Source organism: Apostichopus japonicus, chromosome 2 (assembly GCF_037975245.1).
Source record: "Apostichopus japonicus isolate 1M-3 chromosome 2, ASM3797524v1, whole genome shotgun sequence".
Taxonomy (NCBI): domain Eukaryota; kingdom Metazoa; phylum Echinodermata; class Holothuroidea; order Aspidochirotida; family Stichopodidae; genus Apostichopus; species Apostichopus japonicus.
In genome coordinates this window covers 24,238,265-24,263,201 of record NC_092562.1, presented here as the reverse complement: position 1 = coordinate 24,263,201, position 24,937 = coordinate 24,238,265, and the positions used below count along the sequence as shown (strand labels likewise).

General features: G+C 35.2%; 1 protein-coding gene across 3 annotated transcripts in view; it reads right to left on the bottom strand.

The window, feature by feature from the left end:
- Window positions 1-24,937, bottom strand: part of LOC139982778 (receptor-type tyrosine-protein phosphatase mu-like) — a 138,023-nt gene continuing 113,086 nt past the window's right edge. For all 3 annotated transcript variants that reach the window (XM_071995874.1, XM_071995882.1, XM_071995886.1), the window contains 21 exons: window positions 24,373-24,466; window positions 23,251-23,485; window positions 21,568-21,616; window positions 20,322-20,418; window positions 19,289-19,332; window positions 18,254-18,492; window positions 17,893-17,980; window positions 17,385-17,461; window positions 16,734-16,770; window positions 14,834-14,931; window positions 14,083-14,199; window positions 13,280-13,446; window positions 12,180-12,315; window positions 11,334-11,483; window positions 10,601-10,700; window positions 9,767-9,843; window positions 8,944-9,072; window positions 8,419-8,544; window positions 7,179-7,324; window positions 6,011-6,146; window positions 1-4,701 (listed from right to left, as the gene is read on the bottom strand). In XM_071995874.1, coding sequence (XP_071851975.1) covers window positions 4,621-4,701; window positions 6,011-6,146; window positions 7,179-7,324; window positions 8,419-8,544; window positions 8,944-9,072; window positions 9,767-9,843; window positions 10,601-10,700; window positions 11,334-11,483; window positions 12,180-12,315; window positions 13,280-13,446; window positions 14,083-14,199; window positions 14,834-14,931; window positions 16,734-16,770; window positions 17,385-17,461; window positions 17,893-17,980; window positions 18,254-18,492; window positions 19,289-19,332; window positions 20,322-20,418; window positions 21,568-21,616; window positions 23,251-23,485; window positions 24,373-24,466 — 2,423 coding nt within the window. In that variant the 3' untranslated portion in view covers window positions 1-4,620. The remainder of the gene's footprint in view (window positions 4,702-6,010; window positions 6,147-7,178; window positions 7,325-8,418; window positions 8,545-8,943; window positions 9,073-9,766; window positions 9,844-10,600; window positions 10,701-11,333; window positions 11,484-12,179; window positions 12,316-13,279; window positions 13,447-14,082; window positions 14,200-14,833; window positions 14,932-16,733; window positions 16,771-17,384; window positions 17,462-17,892; window positions 17,981-18,253; window positions 18,493-19,288; window positions 19,333-20,321; window positions 20,419-21,567; window positions 21,617-23,250; window positions 23,486-24,372; window positions 24,467-24,937) is intronic.

Below are 24,937 nucleotides of genomic sequence, written 5' to 3'. Positions count from 1 at the left end.
TGTTATTCTTTCATTTTAATCAGTTCTACATCTATCTGCATATTACATCAACAGTACCAAAAAAAAAATATATAAAAAAATACATAGCTCTTAGTCATGTCAAATTCAAAAATTTATGAAAATTTCATGAAAAACAAAATTATTTTGCAGGTATATATATCAATGGCAAGTGCATACTAAAATATATATAAATTTGTTTTATCTTGATAATTTGAAAATAAACCAAAATATGAAGATGATCACAATAAATCACACAGGCATATATGTTATTTACATAACTGAACAAAACATATTACAGCAATTGATTTCAAGCATTTTACCAAGACTGTCTGTGAAAGAACTGTAGAGTAAATTATGGAACTAGACCTTACGTTAATGCTAACGCATAAAAAAAAAGTTGATCTTTGTCTCTCCACAAATTTCAGCTACCTGAATTTCTCAAAAGTTTCCAGAAGTGTATGGTAGCTAATATACACCTACATGTGGGCAAGTCGCAGGTTTAAAATTTTGCAGTTACAATTTTGGAGTCAACAATTGACCTTGGCATTACCCAAAAGTGCAACGATCGACATTAATAAAACAAACTGGTGCTACATTAATAATACCAAACTGGTATGATTAAATGACATTAATAAACACTAATCAAGTACAATATCACTCTATAATCACAGTGTATGATTTAAACATGATTTAATGACAGTAAATACTACTCTGTCAAGAACAATGCCACTCTATAATCACAGTGTATGATTTATACATGATTTAATGGTAGTAAATACTTATCTATCAAGTACAATGCCACTCTATAATCACACAGTGTATGATTTAAACATGATTTATACATGATTTAATGACAGTAAATACTACTCTATCAGGTACAATGTCGCTCTATAATCACACAATGTACGTTTTACATATGAATTATACATGATTAAATGACAGCAGGGGCTTATCCAGGATTTTCCACTAGGGGGGGGCGTCAGGCATGAATGATCGCCGTCCTGGGGGATGGGTCTAATGGGGGGTGGACAATTTTTGCTTTCGAAGAAGGGCTGAAATGCAAAATGGTGCCATATGTGATCCATTTTTCGACCTTAATAATAAGCAACATTTCCAGTAAAAATGGACACAAAATGCACAATTTAGTATGGCTGGCATGTCACTTAGTGTTTGTAAAACTTGTGACCGACTGGGAAATCTGGTGATTGCCAAGTTTGACCATCAAAGCCTTTAAGAAATTTATGAATTTTACTTTAGTTTATCAATGATTTACAACATGAAGTTTGGCAACAATAGCAAAATGGTCTGAAAATTATCTGTCAATCAATTATCAAAAAATAATTTAACGTATTTAATTATTATCTGGAAAAAATGTACAAAAATTGTATGACTTAAATATTTATAACATAGGCATAATGAATGCTTTTATCTGCAAGATATTTAAAATCTTTGAGGTTTTGACGCTGCCTAAAAATTAAATACTATAATACTATAATAACGTCTTATCGTGTTAGCAAAGTATGATTAGTAATTTGAAAATCGAGGTCAAGAAAAATTGTACACAAAAAATTTGAGGCATAAAAGGTCAGCAGAAATAAATTTCGTGAATGGACAAGTCAAAATTTTTGCCTCGATAGAGTAACCTCACATGTTATGCACGGAGCTATTATGGGCTTCCCTCAGGCAGCCCAGAGGCCTTATACACGCCCTGTGCTACGCGATAATACAAACACAATTACCATCTATGTTTCTAAAACTATTATGCCGCCGAACTTCGCCAGAACCTTTTTTTGGCAAACAAAAAATAAAGCATACGGGAGGGGGGGGGGGGGTTGAGCGATCACCGACATCTCACATAAAGGTCGTCATCAATTTTTTTTTTTTTTTGCTAAACTTTTTTTTTTGGTGACGGCCAATAGGGGGGCGCACACCTGTTGCGCCCCCCCTGGATATGCCCCTGTGACAGTAAACACTACTCTATCAAGTACAATGTCACTCTATAATCACAGGGTATGATTTATACATGATTAAATGACAGTAAACTCTATCAAGTACAATATCACTCTATAACCAGACAATGTACGTTTTACACATGAATTATACATGATTAAAGACAGTAAACACTACTCTATCAAGTACAGTGCCACTCTATAACCAGACAATGTACGTTTTACACATGAATTATACATGATTAAATGACAGTAAACACTACTCTATCAAGTACAGTACCACTCTATAACCAGACAATGTACGTTTTACACATGAATTATACATGATTAAATGACAGTAAACACTACTCTATCAAGTACAGTGCCACTCTATAACCAGACAATGTACGTTTTACACATGAATTATACATGATTAAAAGACAGTAAACACTACTCTATCAAGTACAATGTCACTTTATAATCACAGTGTATGATATATACATGATTAATACATGATTTAATGACAGTAAATACTACTCTATCAAGTACAATGCCACTCTATATTCACACAATGTATGATTTATACATGATTTATACATGATTAAATGGCAGTAAATGCTACTCTATCAGGTACAATGTCACTCTTCAACCACACAATGAGATTTTTAAACCAATTATGGAAGACTTAGAAAAGGTAACAGCTGATATAAAAGGTAGCAGCACATTACAAATAAAGATAAAGATCAAATATGTACAAATTATGCTGGAGGAATTTGAAATAACCACCTAATTGAGACTGACTCGGGTAATTACAGCAATTACAAGATGACATTTCAAAAAGTCAACTTTATTATATACACTCAAGTACAACATAATGACATTGGGATATAAATAAAACTTAAACAAGGCAACTTGAAGTACTGTAGGATGGCAGAACAAAGTACAACATAAATGAATTAGGCAGCAGCCAGCTTTTAGTCTAATTTGAATATTGAGTAATTATACTCAGAATATTAGAGCAAGTACCCCCTCATTCTGCACACCATACACTGAAATACTTGTGTAATGTACCAAAGTAGTTTTAAGTACCGACTACAGGACAGCAAAACAACACAGGGAAAAGGAAGTTACGTGCAAAGCAAGTTACTATGGTTATCTTTTATTTCGCATGGGGAAGGAGGAATATCCTAGGTGTACTTTTTTTGGAGAAAAAGATGAAATACTTGAACATATTTTCTGGGAATGTAAAGCTTCTTCTTATTTCTGAGTCATTCTTGATGTTGAGCAGGCACTATTTGGGAGACAGTTTTGTTCTTCCAAACAAGAGTTTTTGTTTAGTTATAAACTTACTCTCAAACATCCCTATAACTTTCTCATTTTTCATGCGAAATATTTCAACAGAAAACTCTGGGTAGTATTCCTAAGGATATAGATTTCCTCACTAAATTTAAGTTCGACTTACAAATTGAATATTATCTATGTAAGAATAAGCCTAATCCTCCGATCTCTCTTCAAGAATTTAAAACTGCTTTTAGTAAGAAGGATTTCATTTGCAGTTAGCGCTCTTTTTATAGGATTGCATTGCTTGTTTGGTTTCCTGTTTAGTATTTCTTCTTCGTAATGTTTTGCTTTTCAAATGTTGTGCAAGTCGCGATCGTTATATTTGAATAGTATTATTGTCCGTTTTTGTCTCCGCGGTTGCACTGTATTGATATTGTTATGTACTATTAAAACTAAATAAGAAAATAATAAATTTATAGGCAATGATTGAGTTGTATTGTAATACTAAAGAACTCGCAAAATTATCGTGTCTATTTGTATAAATGTCAAATGAGTCAATAAAAGGGGTGGTAAATGGTTACTAGTTGTGGGTTTACTAACCAGTACGGTGACTCTCAGTACAAACATTAGGCAATAGTATTTTAGGAATTATGACAAGGGAATTTAAATAGTAACTAGAAGAAGGAATGCATGAACTTACTGTATTCAATCAATTTAAAACACATTAGCATTTAGGGTATTAACTTAATTACATCTGAATAAAAGTACTGGTTACAAAATACTCTATACTATAATGAGTACTACCCACTACACAGAATGGTTAAACACTATATATCAATTCAAATGATCTAAAGTATATTAACTTAATTACATCTGAATAAAAGTACTTGTTACAAAATACTCTATACTATAATGAGTACTACCCACTACACAGAATGGTTAAACACTATATATCAATTCAAATGATCTAAAGTATGCCGGTCACTTTTAAAACAAGATGGAACTATATAAGTACGGCTATATAAGTATATAAGTACAGCTAAAATCTTGAATTCCTCACTATAAAAATATATTCACCAGCTCAGTAGAGGAAACACACAAGTATAACTTAATGACAAAATATTACAATACATATGCTTCCCCTGTGGAAAAAAAAATTTGGATCGCAGTGAAAGATATGAAACATTGCGTGTGACTTTGGCCATGACATCGTTGATCAAGAAGAACCTCACGGTGTCAGTTGACACTGTCGTGTATTAGGATTCGATATTACGCCACGACGTAATGTTATTAAGAAATCAAATTACTCATCTCAGCTTTCTCCAAGGGTCAGACATATATAGCTATAAATGTTAAAACTCACGCTGACAGGATACAAAGTAGAGACTAAACTGAGGTATGGTGGTCCTAATTATCCCACATAATTCTCGTAGATGTTGTCATCATCGTCCAGGTGGGCCAACAGAGCGTCGTAGATGAATTGGTATTGTTCCTGCGATGGAAACAAAACAAAATATACATAATAATAATAAATTACATTTATATAGCGCTTCATACAGCGTTTAAAAACGCTTTACAAAGTAGGAAAGCGACAAAGGAAACCAAGAAACTAGGAACCAAACAGAAATGCTTTAAGTTATCTCTTGAAAATACAGAGGGAGGGAGAGTCACAAACGTGAAATGGGATTTCCTTCCAAAGGAAGGCACGATCGCCATAACGAGTACCGGTACGTGGACCAGGAGTTAATTGCAAATGCGCATGATAGGAAGAGCGAAGCTTAACTATAGTTGACCGACGCAAAAGGAGTAAGAAGGTCAGTGACGTATTGAGGGGCAAGCCCGTAGATCACTAAAAACAAGACAGGAGATATGACAACATGGTCTTACATGAATAAATCTTTCACCCTACAGAAATAATGAACTACATTCAAAGTATAAAGTAATATGGTACTTCCATTCCTTTTGATTACCCAACAGCAGGTTTATTCACATTTGGCTTTGCTTCAGTTTGGCATTAACTAATATTTGATATTGAATTTCAGATAACAATTCTATTCACTGGTTCTAATCCCTTTTCTCGCCATCAATTTCTTTGCTCTTTTACCATTGTCTACAACTTCCTGGTCGGTTTTCTGATATTTCGTTAAACTTATATTTTTATATATTGAAGAACCAAATTTCTCTCTTTTTCCGTCCCTCCCACTTTCTCCCAGGTTGTATCATATGAAACTGGGCCACTCTCCGTGGGTTCGTGGTATGCAAGAAACTGTGGGTTCTGAATGGTGCCCCGGCCCAGCAAAGGAATGGCTGCAGTATAGAGGGATCGCCACCGACTAAGGGCTGGATGGTTCAGTTGATACAGCCCTGGGCTTGTAACCCAAAGGTCACTCATAGTTTGAATCCCATTCTAGCTATAAATTTCCTCACTCTTTTTCAATGCCTGGTATTTTCCAATCAGTTTTGGAACATTTCATTTACTCATATAACAATTCCTGTTCCCTAGGATGACTAACTGAGTAACACAGCATTTGGATTACTGAGCAGAAGATTGGGCAGCCGTCCGTAGCTTTGTGATTATTACCATTTTGGGCCTCTGTGGAAGGATCTCCACCAAATGGTCTGCTATGAAAGGAAGTTTACTAAGTGGTCAAGACATGGTAGAATAAGAGTGCGGTTGTTGTGAGGTGATAGGGGAGTGAGGGGGTTAAGTAAATCTTCAAATTTCCGTCAGTACGGCGTTCCATTCCTCAGGACCTCTTGAAATTGAAAATGACCGGGAAAAAACAAGAAATTAAACTCACAAAGTTTTGAAGTATGCTAGGCTGGCAACTTCTCATTTTGTTGACAAGTTGAAAGACGTCGACAACTTTCTCTTTGTTTATTTGTTCCATTGCCGAAAGGAGACTACAGAACATGCCAGTTCTGCCAACTCCATCACTGTAAATAAACACAATCATCAATCATGAAAACAAAAATGAACTGTAATAAACTACCCACAGGTTGCACAAACATTTTTCTTCACACTTTTGAAAAAGACTAGAGAGCCAATTGGCTAAATTAATCTAATAACTAATTAATTCAAATATGATTCAACTTTGCTATATTTCTCTTAGTCAAATAACCTGAACTGTAAATTTATTTCAGGTAATGATTCTGTAGTTGCTATGAAACATGAGAGGGCTGTTGAAAGATTTAAGTTTCTAACTTTCCTATAAATGAAAATATGCACAGTCTATAAACAGAACATGCCTTAAAATGTACACATATCTTTTATAATATTCAAATGTTAAGAGACTGACATCAACAGTGACACAACTACGAATAAACCGCTGACACCAATCAGAGTGTGATGAAACACTGACACCATTCCACCTCCAGTGATACAGCTATATGTCAGTTACATATAACAATATTAAACTGTTAACTTGGGTGGCATCAACAGCAGTGACACAACCAGGCAAAATTTTGATGACTCTATTTGCTAAGTCACGTAAAGCTGACTTTATCTTAGCCCTCCCAGTGATGGAGCTACGTCAGTTATATGTTGACGTATCTTTCAATATTAAAATTTTAAACCAGGCTGACATTGATAGGGGCACGACCCTGACTAACAATTCTGACACCATTGGGTAAATGATGCACCGCCAACACCATTCCACACCCAGTGATATTGCTGCATGTCAATTATATGTAAGAATATCTGTCTCTATTAAAAAAATAACTGGAGTGTTATCAACAGTGACACAACCCTGAAAACACTTCTGACACCATTCGGTGAATAGTGCACCACCGACACCATGCCACCTCCAGTGATACTGCTGTAAGAATAACTGTTTATATTAAAGAATTAACTGGGGTGGCATCAACAGTGACACAAACAAGAATAAAACGGCTGACACCGTTCAGAGGGTGATGCACCGCTAACAAACATTCCAACTCCAATGTATTATAGCTATATATGTCACTTACATGCAATGCACTACTAGTGGGCCATCTGGTTGATTCTGCAGTAGCTGGTTCAGTATTTTTGTAACAAGAAGTACTTTCTCTGGTGACTCGGTTTCTTCTGGCCATTCCAGGCACTGAAGATGACTAACAGATTTTGCCTCTTCCAACTACACCGTAAAAGAAGAGTAAAAAAGTAAGATATCGCTACGTTCAAATTTGTGAGGAATAATCATTTTGGCTTCTCTCTGCTCTATTTAACTTTCAACTACAGGATTGTGATGACAATTAAGGTATGTAGCATCATAGCCAAATATAGTTATTACTAGCTATTAAAGGTTTTGAATGATATCACACTAAACACAATTTATCGTCAAATCCAGATGTGTTAAACCATTCTTTTGAAAAAACTTTCAAGGGTTTAAATCTTGACATGTCCTTCGTTAGCGTACTGTTTCAATATTAAGCATTAGAGATGTAGATATGAAATTAATGACGTTGATGAACTAACATATGGTAAAAATGTCTACATTTGGAAGCACAGCAATTACTCAACAGTTGAGGGGCTATTGAGGATGCATACTTGATAGGTTGAACCGATATGCAATTAACAAATAGGACAATGATAACATTAGAGAACACACACAATATATGAAACGATCTACCTGCACCTGTAATGTTAGAACAAAGCAGGTGACATACTCATAGCAAACCCCCCCCCCCCCCACCCTTCCCTGTACACTGTTAGACTGATCACATAGGACTTAACTGACTTAACTCAACCGTCGTAACATGGAAATCATGAATAGTCAGGCAGCGGGTGTGTGCTTACTTTAAGACTACCACAGATCAAGATATTGCCAGTTTTAAGCCGCCTCTGTGGACTTTTCCGACTGGCAGTCAGGAGTGTGAAGTGATTTGCGAGTAAAAGTGTACAGTGTTAGCTAATGTAACCAATCACAGGGTAATAAATTTGAAGGTGACCTTAAACGAGCTCCGGTCATAACAGCAAACCGTCATTGCGATCGCTGCATGAATCGGCCAGTCTTCTATTGGTCTTCTTTATGAAGATACCCTACGAGGTCACCGAGTCGATTTATGATCAGTCGGGCAGTTTGTTGTGGGCTTTAAGCACCGTTCAATGTTTGGAACTTTACCAAACCTTCCCAAAAATTATTCAGGGAAACTTGCAATTAATTGATAAAATGAATGCTTTTTCAATGTCAGTCACTCTCTTCAAAACTTGTAAAAAAGGATTCCTCACCGTTTGAGAAGCGTTGGTCACATGGAACTGACGAATTCTGACATGTCCTTGATCTTTACACGACAAGACAGAGATAGTGAAAGGTCCACAGGTGATAGGGTCTGAATCCGGCCAATACTGGGACATCTACAGAAGAAATAATAGGTTACAAATGGTGTACTTCATAAACAGGCTGCTTGTAACAATCTTTCTATATTACAAACTCATATGAGGGGTTGTCTCCTTTTAATTTTTGTGCAATAAAATGAGGGAGCAGTGTGGAAACGTAGCCCCTCTTATTTGTGCCAACAGCTGGGAGCACCATTTTAATAACAGTGAGTGTCTTGCTAAAAAGTATATTTTACACCATGTTAAATTATTATTATCGATATTAAAAAGCCACTACATCAGGGCATGCTAACATGTAACATCGGAATAAGGATATCATCATTCAAGAAGTTTGGACCGAGTTTACCGTCAACTTTAAAAACCAATGCCGAATGGTCCACACAATATAGCAACTGTTTATTTATGGTTTCCTTGTACCTGCACGGTCAATTTATTCAGCATGATAATGGTGGGCGAGTTGTAGTCCCAAACCATCCTCCAGAAGTCAATAATTGTACTCTCCAAGGGCATCTGTGTCCCAAGAAACATGTCCTTTTTCTGGAAACCCTGTAAACAAGGTGACAAAAAAATTGTAATATTAATGCCTTATTGGTTCTATATATTTAATATTTAAGTCTTTGTTACTATTTGTTATTAGGTTTTACATTTGTAAAGCGCTTTGAGCAGCTTTACTGATTATGCGCTACATAAATATTACTTATTATTATTATTAATGCCAGATGGACAGATATAGAATGTGTCGATCGAAAAACATGATCTTGGACAGCTACACATTTACAGGATGATTTCTTGAAAACGATTGTGAAAGAAAATCCAGACAATTAACTTTATCCTAAATCAATTTGTAAGATTTCTCCTTGAAAAAAAAAGAGAAAAACAGTACATGATGCCAGTAAAATTCTGCAGAAATTGTCTAAAGGACAATTTAGTAATGAAACACTCATTCTTAATTACACTAATACAGTTTTGAAGTTTTCATCCAACATGCACCCTCCCATAGATCTTAGCTTTTCTAGATAGCATTAACAAGACATATTCTCAGTCATTCACAAACAGTGACACATAATAAACCACACCTGTATATAAAAATATGAACAAACAGGGGTTAAACTGGGAGGCACCACACTACTTAACTGCAAATCCAAAATGGTTTTATGGTCTTTTAAAGGAATTATATTTAAAAACAAACAGAAAAGAGAAAGAAAGAAAAAAATTTAAATTTAATGACAGTGAAACTCACACTCAAAAATGAAGCATTAATGTAATTATTTCCTCTGTCTCCGACATCAGTCATAAGGTATGGTCTGTATGTGTCCACTGAATATATAAATTAAACAGTTAATCAAAACATATTAAGCAAAATCACACTTTTTTGCTATGCTCATTCGAATTGCACTCGTATTGTCACAGCAATTCTCCCCAAAATTGTGGAAGTGGTCAGATCAATTTCGCCAAAAGTAATTGACTAAATTACAAAATTAAATTATACAGCATAATAGACAGGAGTATACTCTTATCTTGTTCACCATGATGTGCTTTACAATCATGCATACATGTAAAGAAACTTTTATTAATTTATCCATGTATTTGATAAACAGAAGCCAGATAATAGTTGATGGCATTGTTGAATTTTTTTAAAATATGAATATCAACACAATTATGGTGACAGTGTATCAAAATGAGCTTAAAATGTAACATGGATAGCCACCTGAATGAAGTTGATATTATAAAGCATTTCTTACATGAAGATGTGGACAGTTGGCCGGGGGGAGGGGGGCTGGCCCCACCCCCCTAAGAAAATATTTGTCAGAAAATTTTTCTTTTAGAAAATATAAAAAAAAAAAAATTGTTATATAATGTGTGAGAGATAAACACTTTGAACTCAGAAAGCTATGCAGAATACCAGCTGACTACTTTATGTCAAATAAAATCTTTTGTTTGCATTGCCAGTGATTAAAGATTTACATCTAAGACAATGCAGATACCTAAAGCAAGCATGGCTAACCTTCATTATAGTCACACACACACTCATATACCCATTTCTCATGAAGAAGCCAGACCGAGGTCTAATTACCTGGCAAAATGTGTTGAAATCGATTTTTGCATTTGTTCTCCGCTGTATTTCCGCCTGTAAATTTTTCAGCAGGAGGGGTGATAGTGACAAGTTCTAAGGTCTGTCCCAAAAAAAATAATTGAAAAGGAAATATAGTCTATGTTATTCAAATGCTTCAAAGATACAAGTCCAGGTAAGCAGTCCTTTCATGATATTAGGCAGGGTTGCCAATTTTTCAGTGACGCAACCGACCCAAGCTGGGTGAAAAAATCATCCAAAACAAATTAATTGTTATTTAATGACAATTGACCCTGTATCTGGGTAGGAATTGTGTGGGTTTGGAATTCGTCGGAATTGGGGAGTTAAACATGGTAAAATATGTCAAATGTTTAATATAGACACGTAGGCCTATATACAACCTGGAGTTATGATTGGCCAGAGCATTCACTCTTCTCCAGCCAGTGAAATTTGAAAAATGCCAAATTTGTAATTTTGGGTGCCAAATGGCAACCCTCCAAATGGGAGGGTGTGGTGTTGGGGGGGTGGGATTATCATAAACATGGATTACAAGGTCAACATGCTAACAAAAAACAAAGAGATAATTAAGAATAATACTAATTGCTAGGTGCATCGAATATGCCAAAATTAATGCCTAATTGTCTAGGTCAAACATCCATTGACTCTTCTTAATTATGCCAAAACCTTAACCCGTTATGTGCAAATTAGTGCAAATTCACTCCTTCAGAACACATACCTCATACTGTTGTTGCAGGTGGGTCTTGCCAGTGTCACTGTTAATGGATTTAAGTTCGCTGACTTTGGTAGACAACTCGTCTACCGGGATGGCAGTGACTCCTATTACAAAATATTCTACCAGTGCGTCATAAATAAACTGGTACTGTTCCTAAAATGAAGAGAAGGAAAAAAAACACAAAGAGTATTTATCGATAATACGTTCATTCATTCTTCCAGCCATTTTTTCTACAGTTATCTTTAGTGATGGCAAGCTAACAAAAACACAAACAAAAAAAGAAAAAAGTTCAAGCTAATTACTAGTCTTTGGAATTCATTATTGTCTTAACTTCTGCTTTACATCCTAGAAAAAGTCAGCTATCAAATGAAGAAAAAAAAAGATCTTCCGATAACATGAAGCTGGGGTCAATGTAACAGACAAAGCCTACTTAACATATAAGAAACGGGGCAGACGTTTTTATCTTTCCCTGGTTGCTATAGCAACCAGGAGTTTGCCCAAGTGAAACTACTATTAGTATTTGCATATAACATTGCACTTCAGTCTTTGACTTGTTTCTTCTGATGTGAATATTAAATTGAGATGTGTTTATATATATCAGTTGAGTTAATTTGTACATGCAACAAGCTGCTGTATTTACACAGAGATAATGCCTCAAATTTTATAAAAACACTTCGATATAACGATAATTAAAGTTGAGCACAACAAGCGTTATTTCTACAATTTCACTTGCAGCTCTAGAGCATAAACTTTCAAAATATCACAAAGACACATTTGAAAAATTAAGTGACTCTCGAAAAGCAGTTGAAAACAAAGATAGTTTTTAAGGCTATAGGTTTTAATTCTTACCACAACTTGAACCATCTTGACTCTGTTCTTTCTCATTTGATTGACAAACTGAGGCACGTTGATCTTATTCTCCGCTGCCGCCATATCCAACATGGCGTCCAGAGTAATGAAGGTCCCAGTTCTACCTACTCCAGCACTGATGACACAAAATAATAATACCACCAAAAGAATAACAACACACTCAATTATGACTGAGGGAAAGGATGCTCTAATACATGTTAATAGATCCAACATTAATAATTACATTTGAATAAACATAAACACATACATAACATAAACATAAACTAAACATAAACATAAAGGATACTCTAATACATGTTAATAGATCCAACATTAATAATTACATTTGAATAAACATAAACACATACATAACATAAACATAAACTAAACATAAACATAAAGGATGCTCTAATACATGTCAATAGATCCAACATTAATAATTACATTTGAATAGACATAAACACATACATAACATAAACATGAACTAAACATAAACATAAAGGATACTCTAATACATGTTAATAGATCCAACATTAATAATTACATTTGAATAAACATAAACACATACATAACATAAACATGAACTAAACATAAACATAAAGGATGCTCTAATACATGTTAATAGATCCAACATTAATAACTACATCTGACTAAACATAAACACCTTGTATGGTGCTTTCGTTATTTACCCAAATGCTCAAGAAACTTTTGTTTATTTTTTATATTCTGTCTACAGTATATATCACACTAACCACAGAGAATAGAAATAGCTAAAAATTTCCTTCAGTCCTTGTGTATCCTGGAACTCATTTTGAATTAGACTTATATGAACACTAGCCATGCTATATCCCAACAGCTACAGAATGAGAAAATAATATGTTGAAGGAGACAGGTAAAGCATATATGGTGATATATACATTACATTTACAGCACCAAACAAATACAATCATCAATAAAGTCCAACAAGACATGTTTTGGATAGCTAATAGTTAAAACTTACCACCTTGTACATATCAGCTATTAGGAGAGGAATCATTTGGTTCTCATTTATCATTAAAGACCCACATATTAGCACAGCTGTCAGAGTGCCTTGTATTTACCTGCAGTGGACCACGATAGGACCCTCGGCGACCCATTCCGCTTGTTTGTCTCGGACCATGTGCAGGAGGTCGAGAATGGGTCCAGCAAACTCTGGTACTTTCATATCTGGCCAAGCAGTGAAATGGTAATGTGTTACAGTTTTAATTTTCTGGTCCACATCATCAACCTATATCAAGAGGGAAAAATACATAATTTGCAACTCACAAAAGTTTCTTTTTAACGGAGTGAGCTGTTCTACTCAACTTACATTTATCTTGGTCAATGATAAAATTATCCCAACTACAGCAAACATAGCTGCTTCTTTTTTTAACATTAGTAGAAAGGAATACAAGTTTATACTTAAGAACTAATGGGATGAGGTAGGCTCACTACAATTCCAGAAATAATCACATATTTAAGGTCAGTGAAACTTAGTCGATGGGAAAGTGTAGTTGTAATATTTCAAAAGGGCAGCCAGCCTACTTACCTTGGGGGTGGGGGAGGGGGTGGGATGGGGCTAGGTGCAGGGTAAGGAAGAAGGGGGAGGAGATAGAAACAAAGGGTACATTATATAGTGCTCCACATTTCCCACAATAGGCGTTGCATTTGCATCTAGTGCTTGACATTGATTCGCAGCCTGGCTGCATGGGATTCAACAGCTGCTGCAGCTTTTCTTCTTGAAAAATGGAACATGCCTAAAGTTACTTGTGTTCTAAATGAATACATGATGCTTTTGAAATGTTTGCATCACCCCCTTGCTCAGCTATGATGAGCCATGGACAGATTTATTTGTATAACGTTTTATAAATATTTATAGATTTACCTGGCTGAGAGAGAATGTACTGATTGTATATGAAGTGTAGACCACAGAACTAGTACAGTCCACTTTCAAATGACCGTACTTGAGATTATCATCGGGCCAGTACTTTTCACATTTTCGCTGAAAAGGTAATTAAAAGAAAAAAATATATACATATATATCTAACCCCTGTATTAAAGAAACAGAAAAATCATCATCATTTTTGTGCTTCTGTTTATGAGCTTTAGGTGTAGTACGATATTAACAGATAAACGACATATATCTTCAGTAATGAAAGTACTACTTCGACAATTTTCTTTTTTCAATTATAAATTTCTATTTCTGTGCTACACCACATTCAAATCATGTGGGCAAATCTTTCCATACAATTTTGAGATTTCCTCCTTTAACAGTGAAAATCGACATTGAAAGTCGTCAAAAAATTCCATTTTCCATCAAAAATTATTCTTACGTTTACTGCAATTCAGCGATCAGTTCCCATATTTTGTCAGATATGGTAAGTCTTTACAGCATTGCATAAATCACCATATTAAAATTGTACTTAACTGCATATGCTTCTAAAATATGCCAATCATCTTTATATTAAGATTTGAGATCAATCTATATATATATATCATTCCTTCTCGAACAAAGCTACCATTCTTTGTTACACCCCTCCCCCCACTCCTAATTTTTTCCCCTGCAAAAATGCAATATCGGTAAGGCAAAGAAAAGCAAATTATATCTTTATCGTTGGAGATAACAAACTACTGACCTTTCCTCCTTCGGATACGTTTGTTAACATCACAATTATTCCACAGTTCTCTTGCCACACCATCCTCCAGAAATCCTTAACCGATGCCTTGTTTGGACCTGAGTATATTTAAGAAGACACAATTAGTAATATAGTCTATAACTCCGCCCCCCCCCAAAAAAAAATTAATTAAAATTAATTAAAAAATTACAAAAATGCAAAATAATTTACAAACGTAAAAAGAATGAAGTCTGATGAAAACACTATTCAGTTATCAGCTATGCCTGACAATAGACCTTCCTGAGGGACACATTATAAAAAGCAAAAAAATGGCTCTTTCCACAAAATCAAAATAAATCTGCATGAAACTATTTGTGACCAAGAAAAAGAAAACCATAGGTAAGGTAAATTATCAGCATAATGTACTTAAAAACAATATTTCACTTTTCAGCACAGGTTCACACTGAAATGGCTAATGCAGTGGTCTAAATAAAGTCTGTATTTATACTTATATTCAAGTTGGGCCCAAAAAGTAAGCTGCTAATTTATTTATGTAAATTATTGAGAATTAATGACAATTCCTGTATGTAAAGCAGGCTAGGATATCCACATCTGCTATATACAAGTAAGGACTACACAAAGTATTAAGTTTCTTTTTTCCCACATTTTTCAAGACTTCCAGCTAGATATATTGTGAAATTTATACCACAATTTATAAATCATGCAATTGTTATAAATAACGATAAAGTGAAATGATAATAAAGGTCAAATCAGTTAGGGTTGGGAGATGGAAGATAGAGGTCAGCCTACCAGTACAAGTAGCCTACTGGGTTGGTTATATAGGCCTATGCATGGTTACAGTGTTAACAATAAATAACACATACTGATGCAGCATGCAAGTTATTACAAATTAGAGACCGATCATTTCAGAAGCAATGTATAAAATAAATCTTAAATAAATATGTAACATTTTTCAATATAATTTCCAGCTGAACTACAGTATGACATTATTTAGGTTATACAGCACAACAAGTCACACAATGGAAGGACAGAGTGGGTAGAGGTACAGGAAACAGGAAGTATAGGTACAGGAAGTATAGGTACAGGAAACAGGAAGAGCATGAGCAGAAGCTGATGGGAGATTAAAAGAACTTTAAAGGACGATCAGTCTGGAGAAGGTTTAATAATAGGTTTCTAAAGTTCAATGAGGAAGAAAACAACCAATCGAGGATTATGTAATTCCGTTGAGTCACGTCTTTTCTTCGAGGAGCACTTACACACTATTTCCACCACTAAGCTGATACTTCATCTGTGCTATATATATCCAACATACCATAGCAACTGCATATTACAGTCATCTGCTTTTACTGTCGCTTACCAACAACTGTCTCTATATACTGTACATTTCCTGTGCTATATCTCTCAATCAAATATTAATTACCATAGCAACTACCTATTTCCACAGCAACTGTATATATCCTACATACATCTAACCTAACTAACACACACACATATATATATACCAACAGTTGGCTATGAACACTCATCGTTTGAGGTAATAACTCTCAGAACATTTATCACATTCAACTGGCTAGTACTTTCATCTATTTTTTCCTGTCATACAAACAATTCAACTGCCACCATGAGTACACCTCGTACACCAACATGTATCTAACACATACACACATATACCATAGTACTTTTTTCTATGTGGAATACTACACATATTATACTATACAGTTCTGTATTAAACTACTGGCATATACATTCCCAGGGCTGTCATCTATGTAGCTGTACATGTGTCCACATGCACAGCCTTGGGATATGTTACTAATCAAAAATTTATAAATCTTCCTACTATATACAAAAAAAACACATCTCCAATATATAGCCTACTATCTCTAAATCCTCAAGTACATACCATGGCAAGCAATGTATTTCCGTGGAGATTTGTACCCCTGAAAACATTTGGAAATAGATGAAAAGGTTAAGAAATATTCATTATGTTCATCATCTACTTGGGATCACTCACTTGATAATTTAATGAATTTTGTCAAAAGAAATTCTTTCGTTAAAGGTATGTAAAACCACATTCAAGCCCAAATTTAGAAGTCAGAAATTTTCTTCGTGTTCATTCAACAGAACAGACGGTTAGTTTATATGTTGCCAGAGCAAAATGTGTTATCAAAGTCTAAGATCACTGACAATTATAATACTTGATACCTATATCACTCATTTATCAGCAAATTCAGTAAGAGTTGTTTTTCGGTATGAATTACTCCATCCAAGTAATAACTAACACTTACAATTTACAGTTTGATAATCTGTCAAGGAAGTGACTGGAATAGACTGAAATGAGTTTAACAAGATATAGAAGATAATAGCTTTCATACCAGGAGAAAGGTGTACAAAAGAGAGGGAAGTCGATGGGGGGGGGGGGGGAATGATATGACTATGAAATAGTTAGAATAGGTATAAAACTACAAAACATGCAGAGGGGGAGTGGGGGAACAAGCAGTTAGGTAGATAACACATTGTAATTATATACAGAGAAAACAAACATTTTACTTACATCAATGTAGGAGGCACTGATATAGTCCGAGTGGGGATCATTATTTATGGTTGCCAAGACGACACGAGAGTGATCATCTGCGAACAAAGTGACGAGAGAGAGATCGGTACGAGTATAATATCGAGTATCATCTTTGAAAAGGAGTTCTCTTATTATTTTAACCTCATGCATCAGTTCAACGTTTTCATCTTATAATGTAGAATTAATACATGCATGATCATCAAAACACTAAACAAAAAACTTAACTAAATTGAATAATTAAGAATTCAAACTTTTGTGTAGCAGTTTTTGAAGGCTTTAAAGTTATTGCCCAAATGGCTACCCAAGATCTCTGTACTCAGTAGAGGTAGAGTGCAGTAAATAAACTGCAACCAATTTGTTTTCACTGGTACAGCAAGTTGGTCATTTAGCATCTTGTGTGTTTACAATAACCCGATATGAATTATTCTCTGAGTCATCTCAGTGTCTTCATTACTTAGCTAGAATTAGGATATAAACATGCACTTACATGGTATTATGTTTCCATAGCGATTTTTGGTCTTATTCTCTGGCTTAGATGCGACATCACAGCTGAAGAGTTGACCGTCTGTTAACATCTAGAAATTAATGTTGAGGAAATCAGAAAAATCAGAAAATCCATTATGATAACCTAAACAAATTTATTTTTGCAGAGTACAATGCTCGACATGGATGTTGAAATACAACATATATCGCAACAAATCGATTTCATGGCAGTGCGCATTTTTCTTCCGTTGGTTCTCAATTTCCGTGACTGACAATTTATCTGTATACTTAATACACAATCACAATAGACAAAAAAGAATGATTTTATTAGAAATTATTTTGACGAAAGAAGTCTCGGAACAAACCTCGTATTCTTGCGCCAGTGTATCCTTTCGGCTCGATTTCTTCGTTTTGACGTAAGCGGCTAAATCTGCGAGATTGATCGCTTTTTGTGATTTTTTGACTGATTTCTTCTTCGATGGTTTCTCTGACGGGAGCGCCTCTCTCGCAGAAGAATTTGCTAAGTTGTCTAGCGATGCAGATGCACTCATCTCCAGGTTTATATCATCAAATTTCCCATTTTTAGCACCATTTTGTTCTGGAACTTTTATGTAAACAACAGAGAAAAAAAATATGAGAGTCTTTAAAACACCAGAATGATATCGCACAATCAAAACTTGAGACGAAAACAACAAAATAATTTTGTTTGCTGAAAAGATCACTTATAGTAACCTTCCCAATGAAACCTCATTTTTCTTTTTTGGCTATATCAGTAATTATAGATTTTGATCTCGTCCATGATCTTGTGCGCAGGTATATAATGATGGCCACTAGATTTTAATGGCAACAGAAAAACAACTGGCTATATTTAAAGTTTTCAAATGAGAGCGGTTAGTAGTGAGGCACATTATTCTTTTGTGCAAACATCAAGGACAGAGATTAGGCATTGATATCCGTTGGATTATTAGTTACATTACCCCTCCAAGACATTACTCCCTTTAAGGAGTGTTAGCTCAGTGGTTAACGCTGGTGCCTTTCAATCATAAGGTCCCCAGTTCCAGTCACTCCAAGATTAATGTATGTCGTCAATTTTCAATATGTTGCGCCCTTGAGCAAGACACCTAATAATCTCCATTGACTCGTTATCCCCAGGAATAAATGGTCAACAAATATAGTTGTGTTTGCCCTATGGGGAAGTGATGTGGTGAGCTGTAGTGCCACAGTTGGTAGTACTGTTTGAAATGTGATCTCTTAGGTGTTGCTGTGTGACAATTAAATTACCAATGACCAAATGTTAAAGTCATGTGAGAAGGCCTGGGCCCTGTACCAGACTGTGAAACCTTAAAATTTCACTTCAAACTAAGTAGAAGAGTCACTTGAATAGAGTTCCAAAAATTTACCTCTTTCACCTGCCTTGGACTCTCTCCATCTCTTAATGTTTTTCCTGAAATGATGCAAATTAAACCAAATTTCAATAATAAAGAGAATAAATATCTAAAGATTTGGAGGAGGGGGGGGTGGGAAGTTTGCTTGTAATAAAAACATGACATCTGTGCAACTATAATCAATTATTTTCTTAAAAAAATGAAAAAAATATATATTGAAAGTATTTACGGGTCAAAACTTAGTCTAATTGTTTTGTTAACTCAAATCGACAAATTTGGAGAGTTTTCTCTATAACAGGTTTTAATAATCAGCATCAAACGGTTGATTAAATATGCAAATTAAAGACTGAAACAATTCACCCTTTTGGGGCAATTCTCTCTAGATACTGTGTATTCATGTCCAACCTTCAAAGCACTCACATTGACAGGATGTGCAGTTTGCATATCATCTGTCTATCAGAGAAAGGTTCTGGACTGTTCATACCGTCAGACATGAGCGCTTGGAAGCAATGATTTGGGAGGACAGTATAGGGTGGTATTAGCGTTAGGAAATCGTCCCGACAAGCTGGGAGCAGTTTCCAGTAAGGCCTTGGCACTTTGAAATTATGAGTTAGACGCTACATTAGTGGCGGAGTGTCCATACAGTCAGAGGGGGCGGATGCCCCCCTGACGGTCTCAAATAGACTGCTGGCGCCCTTTTCAGCTTTTTACCACTTTTTACTTATTCGCGATTGACTTTTTTATTGCGCTCTCAAATACCTATTGACATTTGTCACATTTTGTTGGTGTAATTTTCTGACAAAATGGCAATGACACCTATTTATTCTTCGTTTATCTGCAAATTAGCAAGGCCCGGAAAGGGTCATTTTCGGCGATCTAGGGAGTATCTTTACTCAAAACAATTTGGTACGCTTCGCGCCATCCTGTGGTGGCGCTCCGCTTAGATAGTGTCGAAAGCGCCCCTACAGACCATTCTCGCCCCCCTGACCAATACCCCTAGCTGCGCCACTGCGCTACATGAAAGAAAATATTACGAGTAAAGACAAACCTTTTATAGATAACAATGACCAGAACACACACCACAACGAGTACAACCAGAATGGTTAGGATGATAACAAAAGCAGGACCGCCAGGGTTAACTACATCTGTAAAAGCAATCAAAACTATCCCAGTCAAGGAAACAGAATCATGTTTATATCTCTTAGCAGTTGTAATAACCTTCAGAACCTGTCTGCATAACAAATGACAGGACAGTAACAATAGTAACCATGAGAGAAACTATCTCATACCTCCCTCCCCCCCCCCCCAAAAAAAATGCAAGAAATTTCAGTAATATGACCAAAACGGAAATTGACAAATTAGGTGTGTATAATCACCCGTCATACATGCTGCTAAATTTATTTTTCTGTTAGATTTCCATAATATCCTGCATTGTATACCCTTATAGAATTGGTAATTAGAGATATAATTCCTTCAGGTTGAAGTTAATGAAATAAGGCCACTGTTTCATCAACGAATTGTTGAGGTTATGGCTTGTCGTATCAGTATTGTTTGGGACATGGATGAAATATTTAATAATAATTTAGCATTCAAAGTTTGTGTAGCAATGTTGAAGGCCCTGCTTTTGTCTCCTATAAAATTCTATTGTTCATGTCTTCAGAAACAATGATACATCTGTGCACTCCTCGTATCACAGTTTGCTATGCGATACTTGATAAATCAGTCCCTGGGACAGAATAGAGTCATCGTTGGTACTTGTCCAAATCACCAAAGAGCCCTTACAGGACAAACTGATATATAAACTAGAACCCCGAAACAATTTGGAAGGTAATACTAGCTGAGATGGATTTTCTTCTATTAAATGATTGGTAGCGAGAATTTAGATATGCAAAGATTACAAAACATGTCTTGAAAAGAATATATCAGGTTACATGGACAGAGAGAACATGAACGTGATGTCATTATTTTCAAAAGTATTGAATAATATGCAATCAACTCCTCAACACCATTCGTGCAACCAACACTGCAATCCGACAATAACGCTTAGAGGCTCTTGCATTTTACGATAAATTCCTAATATTATTATTATTATTATTATTATAACACAACTCATTAAAAAAATTAATGTGATATTTCAGGGAATGTATCATTTCAAAACGCAGTCACTTTATGGACATTGTTGCTCTATTTACTAATAGTCTATATGTATTCAAATGAATAGGTCTTTTAAAAAAATGAAGCGAGAAGATACACAAGTTCTGAGCAAAATACAATAAAATAGAAACATCCAATACCTTTGATAGCAACTAAGATTATAGCAGGACCTGATACTGTTGCCATGGTCTGTGAGAAAGAAAATTGGAAAGAAATTACTGACCTAAACTGAATTCCAATCACATTTTGTCACAAGGAAATAAAAAAAAAATAAAAAAAACTGAGCTAGCTATCCAGCCAAACATTGTTGCCTGGTACGATTTCTCCTTTTAAGCATGTCATTGCTCTCACTACCAGTTAAAAGTCACAAGAGTGGAGGACTTTAATATAATATGCAACCTGTGACCGATATTGATGGAACCTAAAATGAACAGGGAACGAGGAAGTTTCATACAAAATCTAGCTTTTTGTCTGATCTTTATATATCAACATAGGAGGAATAATAGGTGGGGGGAAAGGACAAGGGGAATGCCCAACCCCCCACCCCCCCCCCACTTTTTCCCGGACGTTGAGTTGGCTTTTGTATCCAATTCAGTCAGTAACGTAATTTGGTTGGTTATGCCACAGAAATACTGACTACTCTGTGATACTTTGATACTTTATTCATAATGTCATTAAACAGGCTGTAAAACAGATCGACCCGTAGTGACGATTCTTGTTTAAATCCCTTTGTTACTTTTTATGTAACCCAATAAATCAGGCAACACTTTTATGCAGATAGCATAATTACGTTTTCAAAGACACTACTAGTACTGGGATATAACCTAGAAATATTGCACAATATTACATCTATGGGCTTAAAAAAGATTTTTTTTTTTTTTCAAAGACCCCTTCCCCAAGTCCTCCCCCCCCCCCTTCACGTTCGCACATCAAATCCCTCTGCTGTATATTGACAAACTAAACTGTTTCCAAAATTATAAAATGCCTTCTGGAAACTAGACCCTGTAATTTGCAAATGGTTTTGAAGCCAGTAAGTTGAGAAAACACATGATTGTCCAGAACTTTATACCAACACAGTGTCCATGAAAGAAAAAAGTAAATTAACAAAACGATACATATAACCTTAAAGTACAGTTTGTTGCAAAAATAATGCATACCTGATTATCAAACACAAACTAAATGGAAACAGGTTTTATAAATGGCATTCTTTAAAATTTCGATCCAAGTTTTGATTACCAAAATGCAGAAATGCTTTAAAAAAAAATTATTTTCCCTTTTTTTTGGTGTCTGCTAGAGACATAATTGGCATCTTAAATATTACGTTTATCATAAAACATTAGCAAGAATGATAAAGAGAGAAAGAAGGGTAAAAAATACGGATCTTTTCCAATACTCCTTGTACCTTTGATAAATTTCACCGATAAAGACAAAAAATATAATATGACATGCACAGCTAGAGCTACAAAACAACAAGTTAATGGATCTCTTTTTACCTAAAAATAAATTTCTTTAAATTCATTCAACAAAAACTACAAACTACAAACAAATTAAAATAATTATACCTACCAAAAAACCTAAAACAATGCTCTTCTCTTTAGGAAACCTGTCCATAAAAGCAAATTTTTCCCCTTTTATAGATAGACGGTTGGCTAACACACAATTTTTTCCTCATAGAAAATTTTTAAATATTAGTTCAAGAAATTTCATGTGAATATGTCAAGAAGCTTCATATAAAGGCTATGAAATTGTACAGATTGCTCATGTTCAAATTTTTGGGGGGTTTATTTCATTATTTCGACTGGATGCTTAAATCATTATCTTACCCCATTCACAGAGCTGACAGTAAGAATGTAAAGCTCATAGCTTTTGTTTCCCATCAGGGGTGCATTATGGAACCTCCCGTAGGTCTTGTTGTCTCCAACTGTGAATACCGTGGTCTCTTCCGATTTCACTAATTCGGCTGCGATGTAATCGACGCTGTTGTCAGCAAAGGACTCAAATTCGTCTGCAGCTCTTCTCCTCTTAGCCGGTGCCAGCTTCACCCTTACCAGGTACCCTCTGGAAATGATAAAATCGACATTCCCCCCAAACAATTATATATGACTATAATTGGGTTACTTAAAGGGCAGGTTTCACCTGAACAGGTTTAGCCAGCTCCGACTTTTACTTTGAAACTTAACTGAATAATTGCAATTTAATACACAAGCGAGAAGACTTTTAATAGTATGTAGAGGGATATTACATAATGTACAGAGCTCATATTTATCACCTTGAGTACCATCACAATTCAACTCAAAAGTTGAATAGTGTCAGAATTATTTCAAATAATGAGAAAGAAAACATAAATATTTATTTTGTTTTTTTGGGGGGGGGTAGGCATTTGTAATGAAATCAAATAGTAACATAAAAAAAGTGTGTCTGAGCTCCAAAAATAATTTTGATATGGAATGGAATATTAATTTATTAATGATCATGTTTAGTTGGTGAAAAATCTAGGTCAATCAGTTTAAAGCGACTTCTTTTAGTTAATATTACATCAGTTTTTGTATAAAAATCAAATGATGAATTATTCACCAAAATCATAAAAAGCTGCCCCTTAATAACTAGCTGGCTGCTTCCAATTTTTTGGCAAATTTTGGACTGTTTATGTCAGGCAAAATAGCTAATAAATGACCCTTTGATGTAACAACGGTAGCACCAGCTAACTGTTGAAACTGGTACTCAAATCCATGAATATGTGTCCCTCACCTTCAAACATTTTTTGGGCTTTTATATACATGTGTGTTGTTATTCTTATGCAATGTTATTTTTTTTTACCCCTTCTTTTTGTTATCCATCACAAACATACAAAAAATGAAGAGTTGGGAATAAAGATAGAAATCTTGACAAGAACAAGTAAACTAGAACATTATTGGTATAAAATGGAACATTATTTGTCTACTCACGTAGCATAAGTCTGTTCTAGTGGAGGCAGGCTTATCACCGCAGTTGATCCCTCTCTTTCAGGATCAATGTTGTCCACATTTGCTGGTTGGAGATCTGTGTACGAGATACGATTGAAGATAGCAACTGGTTCATAAAGCCCTCCACCACTCATAAACAGAGAAATACTTGAAAGGGTTGGGTAGGGTGCAGGGGGGTAGGAGCTGGGGGGCACTGAGGGCACATGCCCCCCACTTTTTTGCAAAACAGCAAATGTGCCCTACTGACAAATAAAATGTGCCCCTTTGATAAAGAAATGTCTATTGGATATCTTAAACCTTTGTTAATTTTCATATTTTATTTTAAATTATTTATTTTTAGTCTGTACATATTATTCTTAAAATGGCATCCCATATCTTTTTGTAGCACGCATTACAATAAAAAATCTCAATAAATAGTATTGATAGCATTTAAACTAACACATCATATATATTTAATTGATATGGCCGGTGTGTATCAGTTTATAGCATAACTAGTGGTGGTTTTGGGAATGAGAAAGTGCCCCTCTGATGTTGTGCCCCCCACTTT